General features: G+C 36.8%; 1 protein-coding gene across 11 annotated transcripts in view; it reads right to left on the reverse strand.

The window, feature by feature from the left end:
* Chm (choroidermia (RAB escort protein 1)) overlaps positions 1 to 17948 on the reverse strand; it is a 144948-nt gene extending 127000 nt beyond the window's left edge. For 6 of the 11 annotated variants that reach the window (XM_006528383.4, NM_001370788.1, NM_001370790.1 and 3 more), the window contains exon 1: positions 17850 to 17924. Coding sequence is in view for 5 of the 11 variants with exons in the window: in NM_001370788.1 (NP_001357717.1) it covers positions 17850 to 17898 (49 nt within the window). In the remaining 6 variants the exon portion in view is untranslated. Of the gene's footprint in view, positions 1 to 17609; positions 17821 to 17849 lie in introns of those variants that run through there. The other 5 variants (XR_387043.3, XR_001782732.1, XM_006528381.3 and 2 more) reach the window with 3 other exon arrangements.
* Positions 17949 to 21439: the final 3491 nt, after the last annotated feature.

The following is a 21439-nucleotide window of genomic DNA, read 5'->3' on the forward strand; positions in this document are numbered from 1 at the left end:
GTAAATGCCTCCATGAGATCCAACTGTAAGGCATTTTCTCAATTAGTGATCAAGGGGGAAAGGCCCCTTGTGGGTGGGACCATCTCTGGGATGGTAGTCTTGGTTCTATAAGAGAGCAGGCTGAGCAAGCCAGGGGAAGCAAGCCAGTAAGGAATATCCCTCCATGGCCTCTTCATCAGCTCCTGCTTCCTGACCTGCTTGAGTTCCAGTCCTGACTTCCTTGGTGATGAACAGCAGTATGGAAGTGTAAGCCAAATAAACCCTTTCCTCCCCAACTTGTTTCTTGGTCATGATGTTTGTGCAGGAATAGAAACCCTGACTAAGACATTGGGAATGGTCAAACAACTGCCTCAATTTAAGACCCATCCAATAGGCAGGCACCAATCTCTGACACTATTAATGATATTCTGTTATTCTTGCAAACAAGAGCCTAGCATTAACAGGTCCTCTGAGAAGCTCCACCTAGCAGCAGACCTAAACAGATGCAGAGACCCACAGCCAAAGATTAGACAGAGCTCCAGAAGTCTTGTGGAAGATTTGGGAGAAGGATTGGGGAACCCGGGGGAGATAGACATTCCACAGGAAGACCAACAGAGTCAACAATCCTGGACCCTTGGGGCTCTCAGAGCCTGAACCACCAACCAAAGAGCATATATGGGCTGGACCTAGGCTTCCCATTACATATCTAGCAGATGTACACCTTGGTCTTCATGTGGGTCCTGAACAAGTTGGGAAGGGGCGTGCACTATCCCAAAAGCTATTGCCTTCTGTGGGATGTGTTCTTCTGGATGGGATGCTTTGTCTGGCCTCACTGGGAGAGATAGCACCTAGTCTTGCAGAAACTTGATGTGATAGAGTTAGAGGATACCCAGAGGAGCCCACACCCACTCACAGGAGAAGGGAAGAAGGAATGGGGTAAGGAGTATAGGAGGGGGTGACTGAGAGGGGGCACTGTGTGGGATGTATATAAAGTGAAGAAACTTTAAAAATTTATAAATGTTTTAAAATGACATATAAATTGTATATGCAAATATATAAATATCTAAATACATATTTATAAATGTATTAAATATAAATAATATATTATATAATATATAGTTATACTTATTACATATAAAATATATAAATAAACTTAAGTGTTTAATATACTAAAAATTTTAAATATATGTATTTCATAATTATACAATGTTTTATTAGTTATTATTGAAGTTAACCTTGTTTATAAAAAGCAAATAAATATTTTTTATATTCTTCAGGAGATCCTCAAATATTTAATATAATTTAAATATTTCTCTTTACCTATAATTATTAATTAGTTGAGGCTGTTACAAAGAATCTGCTCTGCCATTCAACTATAGGAGATATGCATAATTCTTACATAAGAACAACTTTGACTGAAAAGACATTATTAAAAGCAGGTAAGTATAAGGTAAGAAAATTACTTTTCTTAAGTTGTAATGGAGAATCTGGAATGTTGGTCATCAGATCTTCTCAGTTAACATTCTACTACATAGATGCCAGCTAAAAAATTGTATCTGAGGAACTTCTGGATTGTTATCTGATCACACACTATCATAAATAGTCCCATCTTTTCCGATTTTTCAAACCCAATTAAATAAAGATATTTAATAATCAAATGAAGACTCAAGCTTAAAATTAGGGTCACAGTTATAAAGCGAATATTTTCAAAAATATTATCTTAAATATTTATAGGAATGAGAAAGTTATTGATTTGATGTCAAAATCATCTTTAATCTAAATCATCAATGTTTAAACTCATCCTTTAAAACTATAATATTTAGGTTAGTTCTCTATGATATGTTCTTAAAACCATATTTGTATTTGTAACTGATTTTTCCTAACAGTATCCTTACATAAGGAAAACATAAAATAAAGTACTTACACCAGTCCTAGTGAATCAAACAATAAATAATAGATTCCCCTGACAGGACTTTGATGACCTGGCAAAGCCCGAGTGCTTTCAGCCCAAATCATATGAAACCATAAATCACTCTTTATTTTATAGAACATTTCAAAATGGATTCCTGCTTTCTACCTTGAAAGTCATTTCATGTGTTATTTATAACTAGTGAAGACCAGAATGGAAAGAAAATTACATAGAACTAGAAAATTTACTGTGACTGCTTTTATGAAGAACAATTTCTTTCTTTTCTTTTTTTTTTCTTTTTTTTTTAGGAAAAGAAACAGGATGAATGGCAAGAAGCAACTTGTGAGTACAACAAGCTTTTAGTGGGCCATGGCTTTTTCTTTACTACTTAAACAACCCTATGTAGAGCCCTGCACTATCCCAAACAAAACAGAAGCAACATTAAGTACAGAAATGACTAGAAAGCAATGCAAGGGTCAGACTCTATACTTGAGTGGTTACAACCACTCAAAAAAGATGACCTAAATTAAGCAGAAACTCAATTCCAACTGAAGCTCAAGTCATTTTGTTTATTCCTAATTTAAGTTTTACGTTCAAAATACTTTTAGTGGATACTTTAAAATGAAAAGAGAAGAATGCCAGTGAAACAACCCACGGAACCACAAAAACAGATAAAAAATAGTGTTCATAAATTCAAAATTAATTCACATTAATCCCTCACAAAATATCAAGTACATTATTAATAAATTGTTTAAAATATAATGAATGTCTTTCTTGTAAAAATATTGTGTGTATAATTTTTCAGCATTTAAAAATTATACCACCTATTAAAATATTAATGCAAATCCCATATAATAGAAGGGTTTAGGACTGGCTAATAATAAGAACACTGTACCAGGACTCAGAGTGCTGAGTGCTGAACCAAGCACCAAGAGAACTGGTTTGTGTTCTTTTCAGGTTTATATTAAATAGCTTTGACATTGGGAAAGCAATTGCCATTCCCTCCCTGGAATTACCTCTTACACATACCCTTATTAGAAGAAAATGAAGGGCTTAGAAGGTTTATTTTAAACTGTAAAAAACATGAATGGTAATACTTATATAGGCCAATATTTTTAGACAAATGATTTGAAATGAAAAAGTAAAATAAAATAAAATTACTGGAAGACCACAGGAGCAAAAAAGTTGATGAATCTCCCTGAAGACCTCCAAAGTATCAAACCCTACAACAAAACCTGGCAATACATTATCATCATAAACCTCAAAATATAAGTGGGTCAATCTCAACAGCCAATAGCTATAAGAAAATGAGGGTAAGGCAAATCCATCACCTTAAGAATTAGAAGACCTCCAAATTGACATCATATACTGGCTAGAAGGTTTTCAGGGTATTCTGAGACTAGGGAGGAAAAGCAGGAGATGCTGAAGGTTTTAATGATGAGTAAATGGGTATATAAAAACGGGTCAGAATCCTGATAAACTGAGAAATCAAACTCTTCTGAATTGTGTGCTAGGGGGCTAAGTATACATAGAAAGAGGGATGAGAGACTAAGAAAAAGGGGTAGGTAGGGAAAGGTAAAACTAACACTAAGATGTTTGAAAAAAAAAACATATGGAAAACATTCCTCCCAGAAGCCAAAAGCTGTCAAATTAAGTCTAGTACTTTGGGGGTATGGAATACCTCCCTGTGACAGGACTTTCCCTGTCCAATCACATTAAAAATATTAGTGCAGCAGGACGCCTGTGATTGGACAGGGAAGAGGAGGTGGAGCTAAGAGTTGCAGCGTCAGAGAGCAGCTCGAAAGGAGGAGGAGGAGGAGGAGGAGGAGGAGGAGGAGGAGGAGGAGGAGGAGGAGGAGGAGGAGAGGGGGAAGAAGAAAGAAGAAGAAGAAGAAGAAAGAAGAAGAAGAAGAAGAAGAAGAAGAAGAAGAAGAAGAAGAAGAAGAAGAAGAAGAAGAAGAAGAAGAAAGAAGAAGAAGAACAAGAGGAGCAGCAGCCGCCGCCGCCGCCGCCACCGCCGCCGCCAAGATGGAGGCAGATGACCAAGAAGAACCCGAACCAGCATGGCTTTAAATAGCCACAGGTAGTTATGATATCATAAAGGTTAGAATAATTGGGATAATTTGTCTAATCTAGGTGGGCAGCTTGTACTATTATCAGTTAGTCCTAGAATTATTGTATTGGCATCTTGAGAATTGAGAATCTATTGATAAATAAATCTTACTTGTTAATTATAAGCTTCTAGAGTTTTGATTCTACCGGGTTGCTGGGTGTTATGGCGGCTGACCTTGGGGTGAACAGTGGTTGCGTGGGACTGGCATGGCAGCAAAGGGAACTTGGGAGTTCCTGTCCCGCTGGAGAGTTGGTAGGCAGAGAGTAGCCAGCACCATGACAGAGAGTGGCTGGCAGTAGCGCGGGAAGCCTGCCAGTCATTTTTAATATTTCCCGCAACACCTTCCTTCAAGTTTTTAATTAGGGGACAATCTCAGAGAACCCTACCCTAAAAAAAAAAAAAAAAACCCAGAATGCAGGCTACTGTCACTGTTTGGTGTTAAGACCTTACTGGTAAGATCCTACACAATTTTGACTCAGGACTTGGAGATATCACATTGATAATGATCCTACTTGCTGGCTTACTAGAAGGTGCTATACAGACTGCTAGGGGAGAAAAAAAAATCAGCACTTTTACCAATGTATGACCCTGTGAACTATAATAATGGCTGTTATGGCAAGATATGCAGCAAGATATGCCACAATGGTGTGAATGTTATTTGGGATAGCCAACCACTCTCAGGATGTCTTTAAGGCCCATCCTAGAGAAGGAAACTCATGCCTGGTACTGTAAAGCTGGCCAAGAAAACAGTGGCTGGAACTTGGGCCTTAGGGTTGAAACAACTTTCATTGTTCTAAATGGATATAGCTTCAAATTGTGTGTTCTCTCTTCCCCCATATATATGGAGGAAGTAACCTGAGAAGTTGAAGAGGGAAGTGGAGAGTGTGGTCAAATACTGTCACTGTGTAAATTTCCCAACGAATAAAACATACTAGATTAAGAGGAAGAAGTAACTGCAGTAAACATCTTCCAAATCCACCAAAATGGATAAAATAAGGGACAAGAAAGGGAAAGACAGGGCTGGAGAGATGGCTCAGAGGTTAAGAGCACTGACTGCTCTTCCAAAGGTCCTGAGTTCAATTCCCAGAAACCACATGGTGGCTCACAACCATTTGTAATGAGATCCAATGCCCTCTTCTGGTGTGTCTGAATACAGCTACAATGTACTCATATAAATAAAAATAAATTTTAACAAAGAGAAAAAGAAAAAAAAGAAAAGATAAAACTGGCCAAGGGAAATAGTCAACAGATCTCAGACCCCAGGATGTTTGCTCACTGTATGAATTCAGGCTGGACAAACAACAGGAACAAATGAGGAACAAACCAGTAAGCAGCACTTCTCCGTGACCTCTTTATCAGTTCTGACTTCAGCTTCCTGTCCTGAGTTCTGGCCCTGACTTGCCACAGTGATGGAGTGTAACCTGTAAGTTTTAAGAGCAAGTCAACCCTTTCCTCTCCAAGTTACTTTGGTCATGGGGTTTTATGACAACAGAAATCCTAAGACAGACTTAAATCAGTTAGAAAGGAAGTTAAAAAAAAAAAAAAACTCGTTTCAGAAATGAAAACTAAGCTAGATATTACACAAGGAAAGAAAATCAATGAAAAAACTGATAATGCAAAAGAGTATCAGATGACAGTACTACACTTGTAAAGAGAACCTTTATCTTTCAAATACTTGTTGAAATTGTATTTATAGATAAGATGATGTTCTATCTAGAAGTTCTTTCTAAGTCATCTGGAGTTGGATGGTGACATGAGAGAGAAGGTAGAGACTACAGAGAAAACAAAAGTAGCTATGATAACTTGATAACTGATACCTGGGAAGATAATTATAATGCTTCATTATTTTTATAATTCTTGATAATAAAACTGAGTCTACAATAGATGATGAAATAGACTGAGTGCTCATTTCAAGACCTATAAAATCAAAATCTGTTTTTATTTTTTACTTTAATTTTTGAGATTATAATTACATTTCTTCCTTCATTTTCCTCCTTCCAAACCCTCCCAATATACCTCTCCCTACTCTCTCTCCTTCAAAGATCGTGGTTTCTTTTTTCATAAATTTTTATTATGTATATGCATGTGCATATATATTCCTATAACATGTTCTGTCCATATGTTATTTGTATATACCTTTTCAAGGCTGACTGTTTGGCACTGGACAACCAAATGTGCTCTTCCCAGGAGACAGAGTTTTAACACAGACATATAGCAGGGTACCACAATGAATGAATGAATGAATGAATGAATCTCCTTACAAACTTTCTTTTTTAAAAAAAATACATATTTACTTATTATATGTAAGTACACTGTAGCTGTCTTCAGACACCCCGAAAAAGAGCATCAGATCTCATTACAGATGGTTGTGAGCCACCATGTGGTTGCTGGGATTTGAACTCGGGACCTCTAGAAGAGCAGTCAGTGTTCTTAACCGCTGAGCCATCTCTCCAGCCCCAAACTTTCTTTTTTAAGTGCAGGTTGAGCCAGAGTGATGGCTCAGTAGGGAATGATACAGCCTGACAATTTGAGTTCGATTCCTGGAACCTGTGATGGAATCAGAGAATGGACTTGTGAAAGTCTTCCTCTGTATGTGTTGTAACACATGCATGCTCATACACATATACAAAATAATCTTTTTAAAAATGAAACGAAAGTCCAGATTGAATACCCCTTATCCAAAAATCTTGGGAATAGAAATGTTTAAGATCTGGGATGGCTTTTTTTTTCAGATTTGGGAATACAGGTTGTCTATAATATGATATCTATGGATACAAAAGCCAAATATAAATACAAAAGAAATCATGTTCTACATATACCATATACCTATAATCTACAGGCAATTTAATTTTTGCTTTTGAGACAATGTCTCACCTGAGAGACTAGCCTGGTCTTATACTCATGGCAATCCTCCTGCCTTAGGTTCCAAAGTGCTAGTATTGTTAAATGTGAGCACCACACCCACCTATCTGCCTATGCTTGTCTAGCAAATACAAAACCCCGTTTTGACCTCCATCACTTCAACTAACTGATTATTTAAAATGTAAAACCATCAAATGATAAATTTTTGTCTAATTAAAATTAGCTTTAGTGCATTAACAACTTCATACTACATTTTCAAGAATGATACATCAAACTAGTATTTTTACCTACTCTGCAAATGCCAGAAACCAGAGAAGAAAATCTCTAATGGAGGGGCTGGAGAGATGGCTCAGTGGTTAAGAGCACTGACTGCTCTTCCAGAGGTCCTGAGTTCAATTCCCAGCAACCACATGGTGGCTCACAACCATCTGTAATGGGATCTGACGCCCTCTTCTGGTGTGTCTGAGGACAGCAACAATGTATTTACATGCATGATCTTTAAAAATAAAACTTATAAACTTATAAAAAAAAATCTCTGATAGACTAGAAATGTGAAACTTATACATCTCCACATGGGATATCTCCATAAACATAAGGCACGATTAAAAATCAAATATGGCAATTAAAAAACACACATACAAAATGCCAGTATTCCAACAAACCAAATTCAAGGACACAGTAAGTAAAACTATACAATCATCACTCACCAAGGAACCACTGGAACTAATTAATTATGAAACTCAGAAAAACTCAAAGACACAAAAACAACAGACAAGTATCAGTTAGTATCCTGAGACACTAATAGTGAATTATCTGAAAAAAAAGAAAAAGAAAACCTACAATCTCAATTACAATGCCTATAAAAATAACAGATCAAGGAGTAAGGAAATACAAATTCATAACATTTCCATATAAGACATTACCATAAAAATAAAAGACACACTTAGAAATTGAATATAACAAGAACACACACACACACAAGTCAATATCCTTAAAGAACAAAAGAAAAAGAGGTGAGAGATCTCTACAAATATCATTTAAAAAGATTAAAGAAACTGAAGAGGACATCAAAAAGAGGGCATGGAAGGATGGGTGGGTGTGGTTGGCCAACACCTGGGGGTGGCAGAGGCACAAACAGGAATAGCTCTGTGAATTGCAGACCAGCCTGGTCTACAAAGTAAGTTTCAGGCCAGCCAGGGCTAACTCGAGGAAGAAAAAGAGAAGGAAAGTAACAGAACACAATGGAAAGGAAAGGAAAGAGAGAAAAAAAAGATATCACATGTTTATTAGAAGAATTAATCTTGTTAAAATAACTATCCGACATCATCCACAGAGTCAATATAATCTCTATCAAAATTTCAATATTGTTCACAGATTCAGAAACAGAACCATAAAAGACCTCAAATATCCAAAGCCTAATAAGGCAAAAAGAATCAAGTTCTATCTTACTTTAACATCACAAACTAATATTAACTAAAACAGTATGATGTTAGCAAAAGCCAAAACTAGACAAACCAATGCAACAGAAGTGAGAGCAAAAATTCAAACCGCCAGCTCCAGTTACAGCTAACTGACTTTGACAAAAAGAGCCAAGAACACGGCAGGAAAGGGGCAGACTTCTCCGTAAGTTTCCAGGGAAAATAGTATCAATGTGCAGAAAAATGAAAGCAACCCCACAGCTCCCACTACTCCCAGCTATCAACCCAAAGGAAACTAAAGACATCTGAAAGGCCCAAGTCTGTGAGTTTGCAAAAGCAAACATGAAAACGACTCACAGGCACTGGTATCCGTAAAGAGTAGTTTGGAAATGACCCCAACTGTGCAAGCGACAAAAAACTGAAACTGAAAAATAAGTTCCTATCAACTTAGAAAGCTTCTCCACAACAAAAGACACCACCAAAACTGAAGAGCAAGGCTTGGTAACAGAGTGCTTACATAGCATACGTGATAGCATGGGATCAGTTGGCCTTCACTGGGAGTGGGGAATGACTGAAGAGACAGGTAATATAACTAATAGGACCGGAGAAAATATCTGCAAACTCTACATCTGACAAGCAGTTACATTAATAAACAGAATACACAAAGAACTGGACTTATTAGCAAAAAAGAAAATCCAATTAAAAAGAGACTAAAGAACAGATTAGGCATTTGTTTGCTTGCTTGCTTTTCGAGACAGGGTTTCTCTGTGTAGTCCTGGCTGTCCTAGAACTCTTGGAGTCCAGGGTATTCTGGAAGTCAAGAAATCCGCCTGCCTCTGGCTCCTGAGTACTGGGATTAAAGGTGTGCCCCACCACAGGCCAGCTTCAGATTGGGCATTTCTTAAAACAAATAGCCAAAAGATACGTCAGAAATCGCTCAACTAGGAAATGCAAATTTAAAAAAAGAGTTATAACTTTATCACAATAACTGAAAAGACCAAAAAAAAAAAAAAAAAAAGATGAGGATAGAGAAAAAAGAAACTTTTATACACTGTTAATAAAAATGTAAATTTGTACAGCCAGTAAAATAAAAGGTATGGGGGGGGGCTGGAGAGATGGCTCAGAGGTTAAGAGGTCCTGAGTTCAATTCCCAGCAACCACGTGGTGGCTCACAACCATCTGTAATGGGATCTGATGCCCTCTTCTGGTGTGTCTGAAGACAGCTAGAGTGTACTCATCATATATATCAAATAAATAAATAAAATCTTTTTTTAAAAAAAGAGGTATAACGATTTCTCAGAATACTAACAACAGAACTACTGTTATTTCTAGCCTTCCCACTACTGGGTATATACCAAAAGGAACCCATCTTCATGTTAAAGAGACAAGTACATTCTTTTTTGTCTTTGCTTGTTTTTTAATTCTTCTTTCATATATTGTGTCCTGACCACAGTTTCCCCTCCTCACCACATCCCAGTCCTCCCCACCTCCCCTGTCCCCCAGATCAACCTCTTCCCCACCTCCCCTCAGAAAATAAGCAGCCCCCCCGCAGGGACACCAACCAAGGAGCAAGTACATTCTTAACTGCAATTTAATTCACAACAGCCAAGGTACAGAAACTAAAATGTCTGTCATGTGATGAATGAATAAAGCGAATGTAATACACAGGCACAATGGAAGCATATTCTGCCATTAAAAACAGAAGAATGAAAACAGGGCTTGGAGATATAGCTCAGGGGTTAAAAGCACTTGTTGCTCTTCCAAAGGAACAGTGTTCAATTTCCAGCACGCACGTGGTGATTCACAGCCGTCCACACATAATGCCAGTTCTAATCCCCTCCCCAAGCTCCTTGAGTTTGCGCCTGGTACACATACACATATGCAAGCAAAATACTCATACATAAAATAAGTTTTCTATAAAAGAATGAAATCTTGCCCCCTGGAACAACATAGTATGTGAAGTGAAAGAAGTCCATGTGACCTTTATGGAATCCACAACATGAACTCACAGGAGTTAAGAGAACAGTGATATAACAGAAACTGGAGAAAGGTGAAAGAGGAATGGAGGGAGGTTGGTCATCAAGAAGAGTCAGTTCTGGTGACCTATGACATACCAAAATGAATAAACCATATTTTATATTAAGCAATAATAAGAAGTGATTTCAAGAATGTGGATAATAAACAAATAATAAAAGTCTAAAGTGATGGCGGATATTATAACAAGTATGCACATTATACAAGTATGTGCTACTCAAAATAACAATGGTACTTGAACACGTGAAAAAAAAATTAAAAGTTAATTAATCACTACATATTTATAATAAGACAGGTAATGATCTAATGAATAGGTTAAGGCAATTCACAAAAGAAATGTAGTGGCCAAATTACATAAATATTCAGACTTATTTATCATAAAATACAAATTCAAACAAGAAATATTATTTGTGTGTTAAGTATGTGGCCAAAATATAATATTTATCAAGTTTGTTGTTATACAGATAGCCTGTAAGGCTTTCATCAAGGACAAACCTGTGACTCAGTTAATCCTCCCCATGGGTGATCACATGTCTTTGCAGAAAACTGCATTGCCATCTGATAAACCAAGGAAAATGCCTTTAGGTGAACCATTTTGGAGAAGTCTGTTCACTAGTTCTGAGCCCTTATGGCCTGACTACCAGTAACCCTGTTCCATCCTTTCATTATACCAAACTGTAAAATAAAGTTGTTCCTTTTTTATTAGTAAAAGAAACCCAAAGAGCCTGTGTGTCTTTCTGTATGCATCATAGCTCTTCTCTTCCAAGAACACCAAGTTTTAGCATTTGCTGTAATGACTGCAACTGCAAAATACGTTGACAATAATGAAAAATAAGCCATGAACACCAATACTGAAAGATGAATCATTCTCAGAACCACATGTGATTGCAAATCGTGGAATGAATGAATTCAACTGAAACAACATGTATCCTAAAACATGACTAAATTTTCTGCTCTCATTGCTTTAGTGACTCTAATTCTCCGGCTTGGGGTTTGGGTTTTTTTTTTTGGGGTGGGGGGGGTGGGGGGGAGGGAATGAAACGTAACTAGGTCATCCTGTTTGCCTCAATGTAAAGGTTTACAAGCTGAATCCAATGTCATAATGTTGTCAATAATTAAGGACCAGACATGAAGCCATTGTTGGCATCAGTTAGAAAAAAAAGCCAACCACAAACCTAGAACGCGCTAATCTAATCTTCAGAGTATATGGTGTTTCTTTTCACTTGAAAAAAAATCAACAAGCTCAATTCAGTATTTCAACTTTAGTTGACAATGACTTGTCTAACCTATCCAACCTAGATCAAAGTTGGCTAAATCTAAGGTTTTACACTTATATGAGGTGAGATAATATTTACTCCAGACATGGTAGTACTAAGAAACCAAATATTATACCAAATTGGTGTGGACAAGCATAGTACTAGAAAACACTAGTGAGGGGAAAATAGATCCTAGAAAATCAAACCAGCCTACATGCTTTGTGAAATCTAATTTGAGATGAGATAAATTAAGTTGCCTCTGTCTCCTCCACTATTTGTAATCTGTTTAGGTTTTTTTTTAAGAGATTGCTGTTTGTTTTGTTTACTTGTTTTCCCTATCTGCCTCAATATGAAAACATGTCAACTCTTATTATCATGTTCCAATAAATCACTATGGTAAATTATTGTCTCGTTGTATATTAAACTATTAGGAAAACAAAAAGTAAATCTTTAGAAAAGTATCCCTATTTTACTAGCAACACGTCCTCCAAATTCCAAATCTTTCTATATTATGGATTATACACTGGGCATAGACATCAACTTTAAGGCTTTATACACATAACAGGCACAGCCTAACTTCTCAGTTTGCACTGAAACTGAATGGCAGATGATTTCACATGAGTTACAGGTCAATTATATGGAATTATAATTGTTTCTGTGCATTGGGATTTTATGTTAAACATGAGAATGTGAGGTTGAGCAACCACATTTGATTTTAATTGCTGTAGCCTGAGTTATCCAAAACATCATGAGAACACTGGAGAAAATGAGAAAATGACAAGCAGCACGGGAGATGAAAATGATGCTGTCCAGGGAACGCTAGTAACAGATGCGGCTCTCTCTCTGAGGGACCGGCTCAAATTTATGATTTACAGAGCAGCTCAGAGAATCCTCGGAATTAAATAAATCCTCCTTACTTTGTTAGGTCTCGAAAGAAGAAAAAATGATTTAAAAAAAAAAAGCTCAAAGAAGTACAAACTAAAACAGCAAGCTCTGTAGGCTTTCTTTAGCTCCTACAACATCTCTACGCAAAGAAAAGCACATCACACTAGGTTCCCAATTAAAATGAATAATAAATCTATTCAAAACAGATTATACATAATTGAAACTGGTGGAACAAGCTCAGAAATAAAAAAAGGAATATCTGTAAACTACCAACCAGATAAAAAAACTAATTAAAAAAAAAAAAAGTGGCAATAAGCAAAGGTCTTTCCAAGCAAGTAGCCAATGAGAAGAGGGAGATAATGGACCTTACATTACCATCCTTCCAGGACATTCCATGAAAGACATGAGCTCTTCCTTGGTGCCATTCAGGCAATACTAATGATAATAAAAAGCGCCTTAGTATGGCTTTTCAGGCCATAAAAAAAAATCACCCACATTATGTAAGCACTTTATAGGAATTATTTCTTCAATATTTAACACAGGTCATCGTATTTAGAAATAAGGTGAAACATAAGAAGGGCTGAGGATGTACCTAACATGGCACAGGAAGCATATGTGGGATTCAAATTCTACCAATCACCTTATTATACTGCTCAAATGAGATACGTGCATGTAAAAGTATACAAAATATATGGAAAGTGTCTTGGTTAAGGTTTTACTCCTATGAACAGACACCATGCCCAAGGCAACTCTTATAAGGACAGCACTTAATAGGGGCTGGCTTATAGGTTCAGAGGTTCAGTCCAGTATCAAGGCAGGAACATGGTGGCATCCAGGCAGGCATGGTACAGGAGGAGCTGAGAGTTCTACATCTTCATCTGAAGGCTGCTAGAATACTTGCTTCCAGGCAGCTAGGACAAGGCTCTTAAAGCTGCACTTCCTCCAACAAGGCTACACCTACTCCAAAAAGGCCACACCTCCAAATAGTACCACTCCCTGGGCCAAACATATTCAAACCACTACAGTCTAACACTGATGAATCTAAAGGACTTTTGAAATGCTACTTTCAAAGCTGGGTGTGGTGGCGCACACCTTTGATCCCAGCACTCTCGAGGCGGAGGCAGGTGGATCTCTGAGTTCAAGGCCAGCCTGGTCTACAAAGTGACAGTACAGCCAGGGCTACAGAGATACCCTGTCTCGAAAAAAAAAAATACTACTTTCAATTTTATATACTATTAATTAAGTTGCTTACTGTTTTCTAGGCATTATTTTTTGTGTGTATAAAGATAATATATTTATTATATGCATTTCATCGTTTATTATATGTATTATGATATACTCCATTTAAGGGCTAGCATACATTCATGAATTACAGAGAAGTACCAACTTGCAATTTAAAAACAAAAGCCATTCAGTAGGTATAAGAATGGAGATATAGGGAAGGAATATGTGCCCATTGTGATAACAGAACCACACACAAACATCCTAAATTGTAAGTATGGGAAGTCACTTGTATTGAGCCTAGCTTCCATGCAATTTAGCAAATATCAGTTTTTAACACCATTTCCTGCAAAATTATTATCCCTCAAGGTTTAGAAATGGTACCCTGTTGCTATCAGAAGTATTAAAAATCCTTGAATGAGAGGCCAGACAAAATTAACTACATCAATGTTGCAATTTGAAACATCAAGAATGGTACTGTACTGTCAACTGGCCAGATCCTCCCACCCCAAGCTCCAGGAAAATGGACTACCAACCAAAGAGTACACATGGAGGGACCCATAGCTCTGGCCGCATATGTGGCAGAGGATGGCCTTGTTGGACATCAGCGGGAGGAGAGGCCATTGGGCCTGAGGGTGTTCAATGTCCCATTGTAGGGCAAAGCCAGGGTAGGAAGACAGGAGTGGGGGGAGGTGGGTGAACACCCTCACAGAGGCAGGGGGAGGGGGATGGGATAGGAGATTTCCAAAGGGGAGACCTGGAAAGGGGAAAACATTTGAAATGTAAATAAAGAAACTATACAAGGAAAAAAAAGAATGGTATTGTACTATTTACATGAACATTCCTAAAAAGGCAGCTATATATAAATTATATATATAATTTATACACACACACACACATACACACACACACACACATATATATATATATATATATACATATATATATATATATATATATATAGTTTTACCTACATACAATTCTAACTCCTTTAGAGAAGCATTAGCTACACAGTTCTTCAATAAGGCTGGGGATGTAACTCAGTACAGGACATCCATAGCATATGCAAAGGCCCAGGTTCAAGGACCACTGGTACAAGACTGAAGGGAGGGAGTGGAAAAAGAGAACAGATCTATCTTCTTTAAGGAAATATCTAAGAAATTAAATAAGCTAGCTTACATAGTATCTTAGAGGTGGAATTTCTGTCCAAAGATAAAGCATCATAGTTAAGAAAGAATAACATGCAGACCAAATTCCTACATGGTGTGCTGAAAGCATAAATAACCAATGACATGAAATTTTCCATGGATTTAAGAAAAAATTTAGAATTTTAACTCTGAGAAAGTCCAAAAAGTTCCTAAGAAAAGACAATATGTTAAATATTACAACTACAACAAGAGTAGGTACTTGATAGCAGTCAAGTATCACAAATATTGATCATGTGTATTTGTGTGTGTTTACACTAATAAATGTCAAACTGTTACGCCACTTCATGTAGTCACTTTCTTATATAGACAGAAACTGTCAGTCAGTTGTACATCTAACAGCACCACCCAAACATATTCTTGATAACCATATATGCCTCCAAATGAGGTGGTTATAGTATATTCTAAGCATGCTAGAATTCTTTCTAAAATAATAATATATTCCAAGAGCTGAAGAATGCCCCTGTAGATGACATATATCAATATTATCATATAACCCACCCTTATAACGTAGATTCCTTGTGCACTTGTAACTTCTTGGCTTTGCTGGAGGTAATACAAGTTACCAGAAAATCACCTTCAGGATCTGTACCCAATGATAACTTTTCCACACCCCACAAAATTGTCACGAAAATTACACTTTAAATGCCAAGCTATTCTGAAATGACAATTATGTACCGAAGCCAAAGATCACATTCTCCGAATTTTATGTCCTTTTCCCTCCCCATTGAGATTCCAATTGGTTTTCCTCTAATCTATTTTCTTTTAATCTTCCCCACACAATTCAAGTACTGTATCTTAATTCTCTTCCTTTAGGTATTGTGATCTAATTTTCCCATAGTATCTTGAAAATATGACCTTAAAGGAAAGCTTTAAACAATGTCATGCAAAAAGTAAATATGTAATAAGGTTGACAAACTTAAAATGTTCTTGGATGATTCTACTTGATGAATGTCTTTTGATGACATTTTAACTAAAAATTGCTAACAGGGAGATACAACTCACAGCCTATGCCTTTACTCTTTCTTATAATGACATCCTTTCATTCTGCTTTTGATAACAGAACTGAAGTTATAAAATACTGCTTTTCCTATAAGTTACCTAAGTACTAATTTAATAAAGCCAATACATTTAAAGTCCATCCTCGATGATGTATTTGAGAAAGAAATCACAATGCTTTAAAAATGAAGTCAATTAAAAGCAATGATTGAAATCATAAGAATGATTCTTATTTTAAAAATGACTTTCAACAAATGTTTCCACTTTTAATGGATCTAAAAGAATTAAAATATTTAATAAAAATAACACACATCACCCAAATAAATATAGACTTCAAGTATAATTTTGAAAAGACTTATTCTAAAATGGATGGCATTTTCAGTTTTAGGCAAGCAGACTGGGGAGAGTGAGGGTTCTACTGAGTCTTTCAAGGTCTCCTTCAACATCTCCTCAATGCAGGTCCAACCAGGTTGGCTGCTGCAATGCAGCTATCTTCAGGCTGGGAGTACACCCCCCATCCCCACTGTTTTGAGAACTATTAGAGGGACATCTAGAATAGGAGAATTTGTGTTCTCAAGAACACCTTAAAGGCTATCAGATTTACCTTCCTTATATTCAAGATTGCGGACATTGAAAGGCTGTGTGTATCTGACTCTCCCATTGCATGATGTCTGGTATTTGTGATAATAGTTCAATTTTTAGTCAAAAAAAAAAAAAAAAACCCGAAATCCATTTCTTGGATTGTACTGGCCTTTGGACATTTACTAGCTGTGTGATTTTAGCAAGTTGAGACTTCCAGGCTGCTTCTCTTCTCTGTACTGAAAAGATTACCAATTTTAGCAAGGTTTTTGTCCGTATTATATTATGTGCTTAGTCCATTGAGTAGGGAATGGAAAGCATTCCAAAATGGGTTGCTATTATTTTTACTCTAAACCTGAAAATGTGGCTGTTCTTACTGTTTGGTAAGAAAGCAAACAGAGTTCATTAACACAATGGACAGGACCCCATTCACCAAAGCTTCTGTGGCCTACCACATTCTAAGACAGTAGACTCCCCGCCCTCCCCAAACTCTCTCTTTTATCCTATGCAAACTACATCCCTTATAGTTAAGAAAGAATTGCTAATTGTTGCCAAGTGTTATTAGGATAACTAGTCAACTAGAAGCTGAAAAGGATTTCTGGCTCCACCCAAAACATGGAGAGCTAATGATGGAAAAGCAAGGAGAAGCTGAGGTCAGACACGGAATGTGAAAAACTGGAGCTTACTCTCAGAACATCTAGTTGTGGTGTATGGATGGGTGACAGGAAACAAGATGCTTCCTGTCTGCATCATAAACTAGGATGCTTTAAACTTCGTAATGCAGGAATAGGGGCTACCTCAAGAAAAAAAATTAAGCTACCCAAGACGACAGAAAAGAATACGTTTCCTTTCCTTTAATAAAAATACACACGGATAACGACTGAGCATCATTCTTATAAAACTGTAAATTAAGCTTCATTTGAGCTGCAAAGTACCCTAGAATCATGTAAGTATATGGGGGCGGGGGTGTCCTAAGAAATGGCGACACGAAACGATAGGGAATATAACCTTGAAATCAACAAGGAGGGAAGGTGGTAATTATTTGTGCCGATGGCGTCTCCATTGATCAAATCCCGACCCTCCATTCTCATGACACTGCAAACCCACCCTCCTCTAAGGAAATTAACAGGAATCACCGCACCAACCAACCTCAGCAATCGGCATCGACCAGATCGACCCCTACTCAAAAGGCGCAAAACACCGCGGGTCCAAGCCCCTCCCTGGAGCTGCCAAGTCCTGCGCTGACTCCACACTACCTCACTTCCTTTCTGTCCTCCCTCCCAGGCTCGACCCCCGCCGTTTCTCGCCAACCCTCACCACTGACAGAGAAAATAAAAAGCGAGAATGATCTCCTATATTTTGTCCAGGAAAAATCAGGGCCACACATACCCGTCCCTATTACGATCACATCAAAGTCCGAAGGGAGATTATCCGCCATCTTGACAGGAAACGTGTCATGTGACTGTAGTTTGTAGATGTGAATTTCTAAGGCACTCCCTAGGTAGAAAGCGGAAGGAAAAACAGTGCATTCTGGGTGTTGTAGTTCTAGAGACGCGGGTGCAGGTAGGCGACAACAGAGTAGTTTTTAAAATGTTATTGCGAATGTTAAAAGTTCTATTTATTTCACAGACTTCAGTGAAACACCTTATTTATCCTAGAGGTTTGATATGGAAAAGAAATGTAAGTATTCGACTCCTCAAGCAAGGATGAATGAGGCAAGTCTGTATACCCCTTTGACAATTACCAAGCAAAAATTGGTCAGAGACGCTCAGTCAGTAATCAATTCAAAAGGGCTCACTTTGAACAAAGGAGTCATTCAGGCCAGGAAAACTGTTACCCTAGAGTGTGTTTGTATTTTTAGAGCCTGAGACCTCTCTTTTCATTTTATACCAGTACTGTCCAATTATTGTATTTGTGCCTTCTCAGTGAAAGAACCAAACCAAAAAAGAAAAGAAAAGAAAAAAAAAAGAAAAAAAGAAAGAAAAAAAAAAGAAAAGAAAAAAATCGTTGCCTAGTTTCCACAGAATGAAATTCCTCATGGAATTCCAAAGAGCCTCCTAGCAATGTAAGTTGCAACATTAACTTTGCTTTAGAGATGGAGGTGAGAGTGGGGGACTGGGAGTGTAAAGAGTATTAAAGAATAGTAGACGGTTAATAAATCTTTTGTTTCAGAATCTGACTTTCTGCCAAATTAAGAAAAACCCAAACAAGTTTCTCCTACGACGTTGCAGAGAAATGATTAAAATAAAATAGACTTAATATAGAAATGGGTATATTTGATAAGGGAGCTTAAGACTGTCTATGCCAAGCAGTTAATATAACTCTTATGAGCATTTTCAAGGTCTGTCAGCTCCCATTCTACCTTATTTAAAAAGTATGTTTGTCTGAAAATAGTAAAGCAAAAAAATAGGCAGAGGGGTACACTGGAGTAAGTAAAGTACTTTTTTTAATCTGAGGAATTATTCCTATAGTTATTTCCAAGAGTTTCAAAATAAATTTGAATGCAAGATGTGGTACTGTGACAATCCTTTAAACCATCTACTATCTGGGATGTCATCTACTTATCGTTCTCCATACACTGTTTTCTTCTCAATCTCTGTGACCTCCACACTCTAGCTTTTCCCTCAGCAAGGAATGATCTCCTCAACTTCTAGGTAATATGCTTAATAACAAGGAAGGGATACATTAAACATTATTAAAGCATTAGCTAATGTATATGTTTCAAAAGAACACATGATTCCACAGAATTATGCACAACTCTATGTATCAGTTAAAAATAATAAAATAAAGGAGAGTATAGAAATGTAGCCCAATAATTAAGATCACAGACTACACCCATATGGCAAGCTTACAACCTCCAATTCCAAGGGATCTACCATCCTCTCCTGGCCTCCCAAGGCACCATATGTACATACTACACAAACACACTGCACATTAGATAAACAAGCTTTTTAGAATAATAAACATAAAAAGAAAAGCAAAAAACTTTGGGGGCAAAGTAAACAAAATTTTAAGAGTTTCTTTTTTTTTTTTTTTTTTTTAGGACAAGGTATCATAAATGTAGGTTAGGGCAGCCTAGAATGCTCAGCTTTCTAAGTCCTGAAATTACAGATTTACAGCTAGCAAAGGCTTTGGGATACTATAAGAAAGGTTTAACTCAACTTCTATTTTATCTTTTACTTCTTCCTAATATTGTACTACTTCTACTTTATCATATCCTGTTACATTGCACTAAAGGTTATGTATGTTGGCTCCTATATAGTACTCATATCCCACACATACACACAAAAATGCACAGATATGTAGTTTTATAAAGTGTAAACTCTAGCCTGTCAGACATCATTATTACCCAGTGCACTTAATCGAGACTTGTTTTCACAGTAAGAATTCAACAAATATTTCCTGAACTAAAATTAATAATGACTTCTTTAACAGATAGTGAGATAAAGACAAACTATATCAATTTACCTTGATATCTACCTGCTACTTTAAAAGTCGTTTTTATTTGCCTGGTATAATTGTCATCTCTGAAGCTTACTGCTCAATAAGATTACCCTTTCTAGTTCTTTCTGAATCTGGCTGGCTGGTTCAACTCAGCTGTTCTCGCTCAAATTGCTCTCCAAGCTGACTGTTTCAATACGGTTTCTCTCAACTTCTCCTCACTGAATTGCTCTGTTTGGCCTCAAGCTAACACTGGCAATTTGTTCTAAGCTTTCTGGCTCCTTATGTTCTGGCTTCAACTGCTTCTGCTGACTTGCAGTGAATTGCACTAACTCATGAATGAACTCAACTGACATAACTGAACTCATCTGAACTCCCTGTGCTGCTCATAAATAGCTTCTCTTTACTGTACTGTTCTCATGAGAGTTGGGCATCTCCTACTTCTGATTCATTCTGTCAAATCTTTCTCTGATTCTTCATGACATTAGATAGACATCACTTTCAATCTTAGCTGTTTTATTCTACAAACTAATTTTACCTTAAAAATGTGTACTAAGTGTATGTCTGTATTCCAGCCAGAGGGATTAAACATGTGTGGCATGTCTGCATTCCAGCCGGATCACACTGACCTAAATCTTTGAATGTGATCCCTTGCCAGAGTAGCCATGTTGCTGGATTAAAATTCCTCTACATGCCATTTTTAAGATATTTGATAAATTTCTTAATTTTAAAAGTTCCATGAGAACTGTTTTAAAATAGATTTTTATAGATATATATTGTACTTTTGTACATTTTGGTACAATATCAACATTGTAGTTTTCTTAATTTTATTTATGGATTAACTTGTTATACTACAGCATTCTCTTGTGGTATGATTCAATAAGGAGTATGTATCTCTTGCAAAACAGATTGCTTAAAAGGTACAATATATTATTTGCTAAGTCTCTACATTATTTGCCTTGCCATGACAAGAAAGTTTTAAATATTATCAGAACTAAAATAGATGTTATCTGTGAAGTGCCCAATATACCAATAGATATGTAAATTAAAACAACCCAGAGAAAATACAGCAACCTTTTCAAAATCTCTGACAGTGAGAAACCACAGAAAGATAGAATACAAACAAACAACAGAATATAAGCAAACACCATTACGTTTCTCTTAGGTGATATATGGGTATACATTCATGCATGCACATAGTATGAGCACATTTTATTCTTTTAAATATGAATAACTTACTATGATTCAGAAAATGTTCTAACAATCACAGTGTGGAAACAGAAGTCACTAATAAAATTGTTCTTTAAAAATTAATTAATCTTCTAGTAAGTGGATGGGTTATAATCTAAAATGCTCTGATATAAACAAATAATAGACAAAGGTCATGTCTTCCGAAGGTTTATGTGTAGTTCTGCTGAATTTCTATTCTCTCTTGCCTCATATTTGAAGTTGTTTTTCCCCTTGAAGATCAAAGCATGGTTTTCATGAAGATAATATTACCAACATGTTTAGCTGTATAAAATAATTACTGTATTATA

The sequence above is a fragment of the Mus musculus genome, chromosome X (assembly GCF_000001635.26).
Source record: "Mus musculus strain C57BL/6J chromosome X, GRCm38.p6 C57BL/6J".
Taxonomy (NCBI): Eukaryota; Metazoa; Chordata; class Mammalia; order Rodentia; family Muridae; genus Mus; species Mus musculus.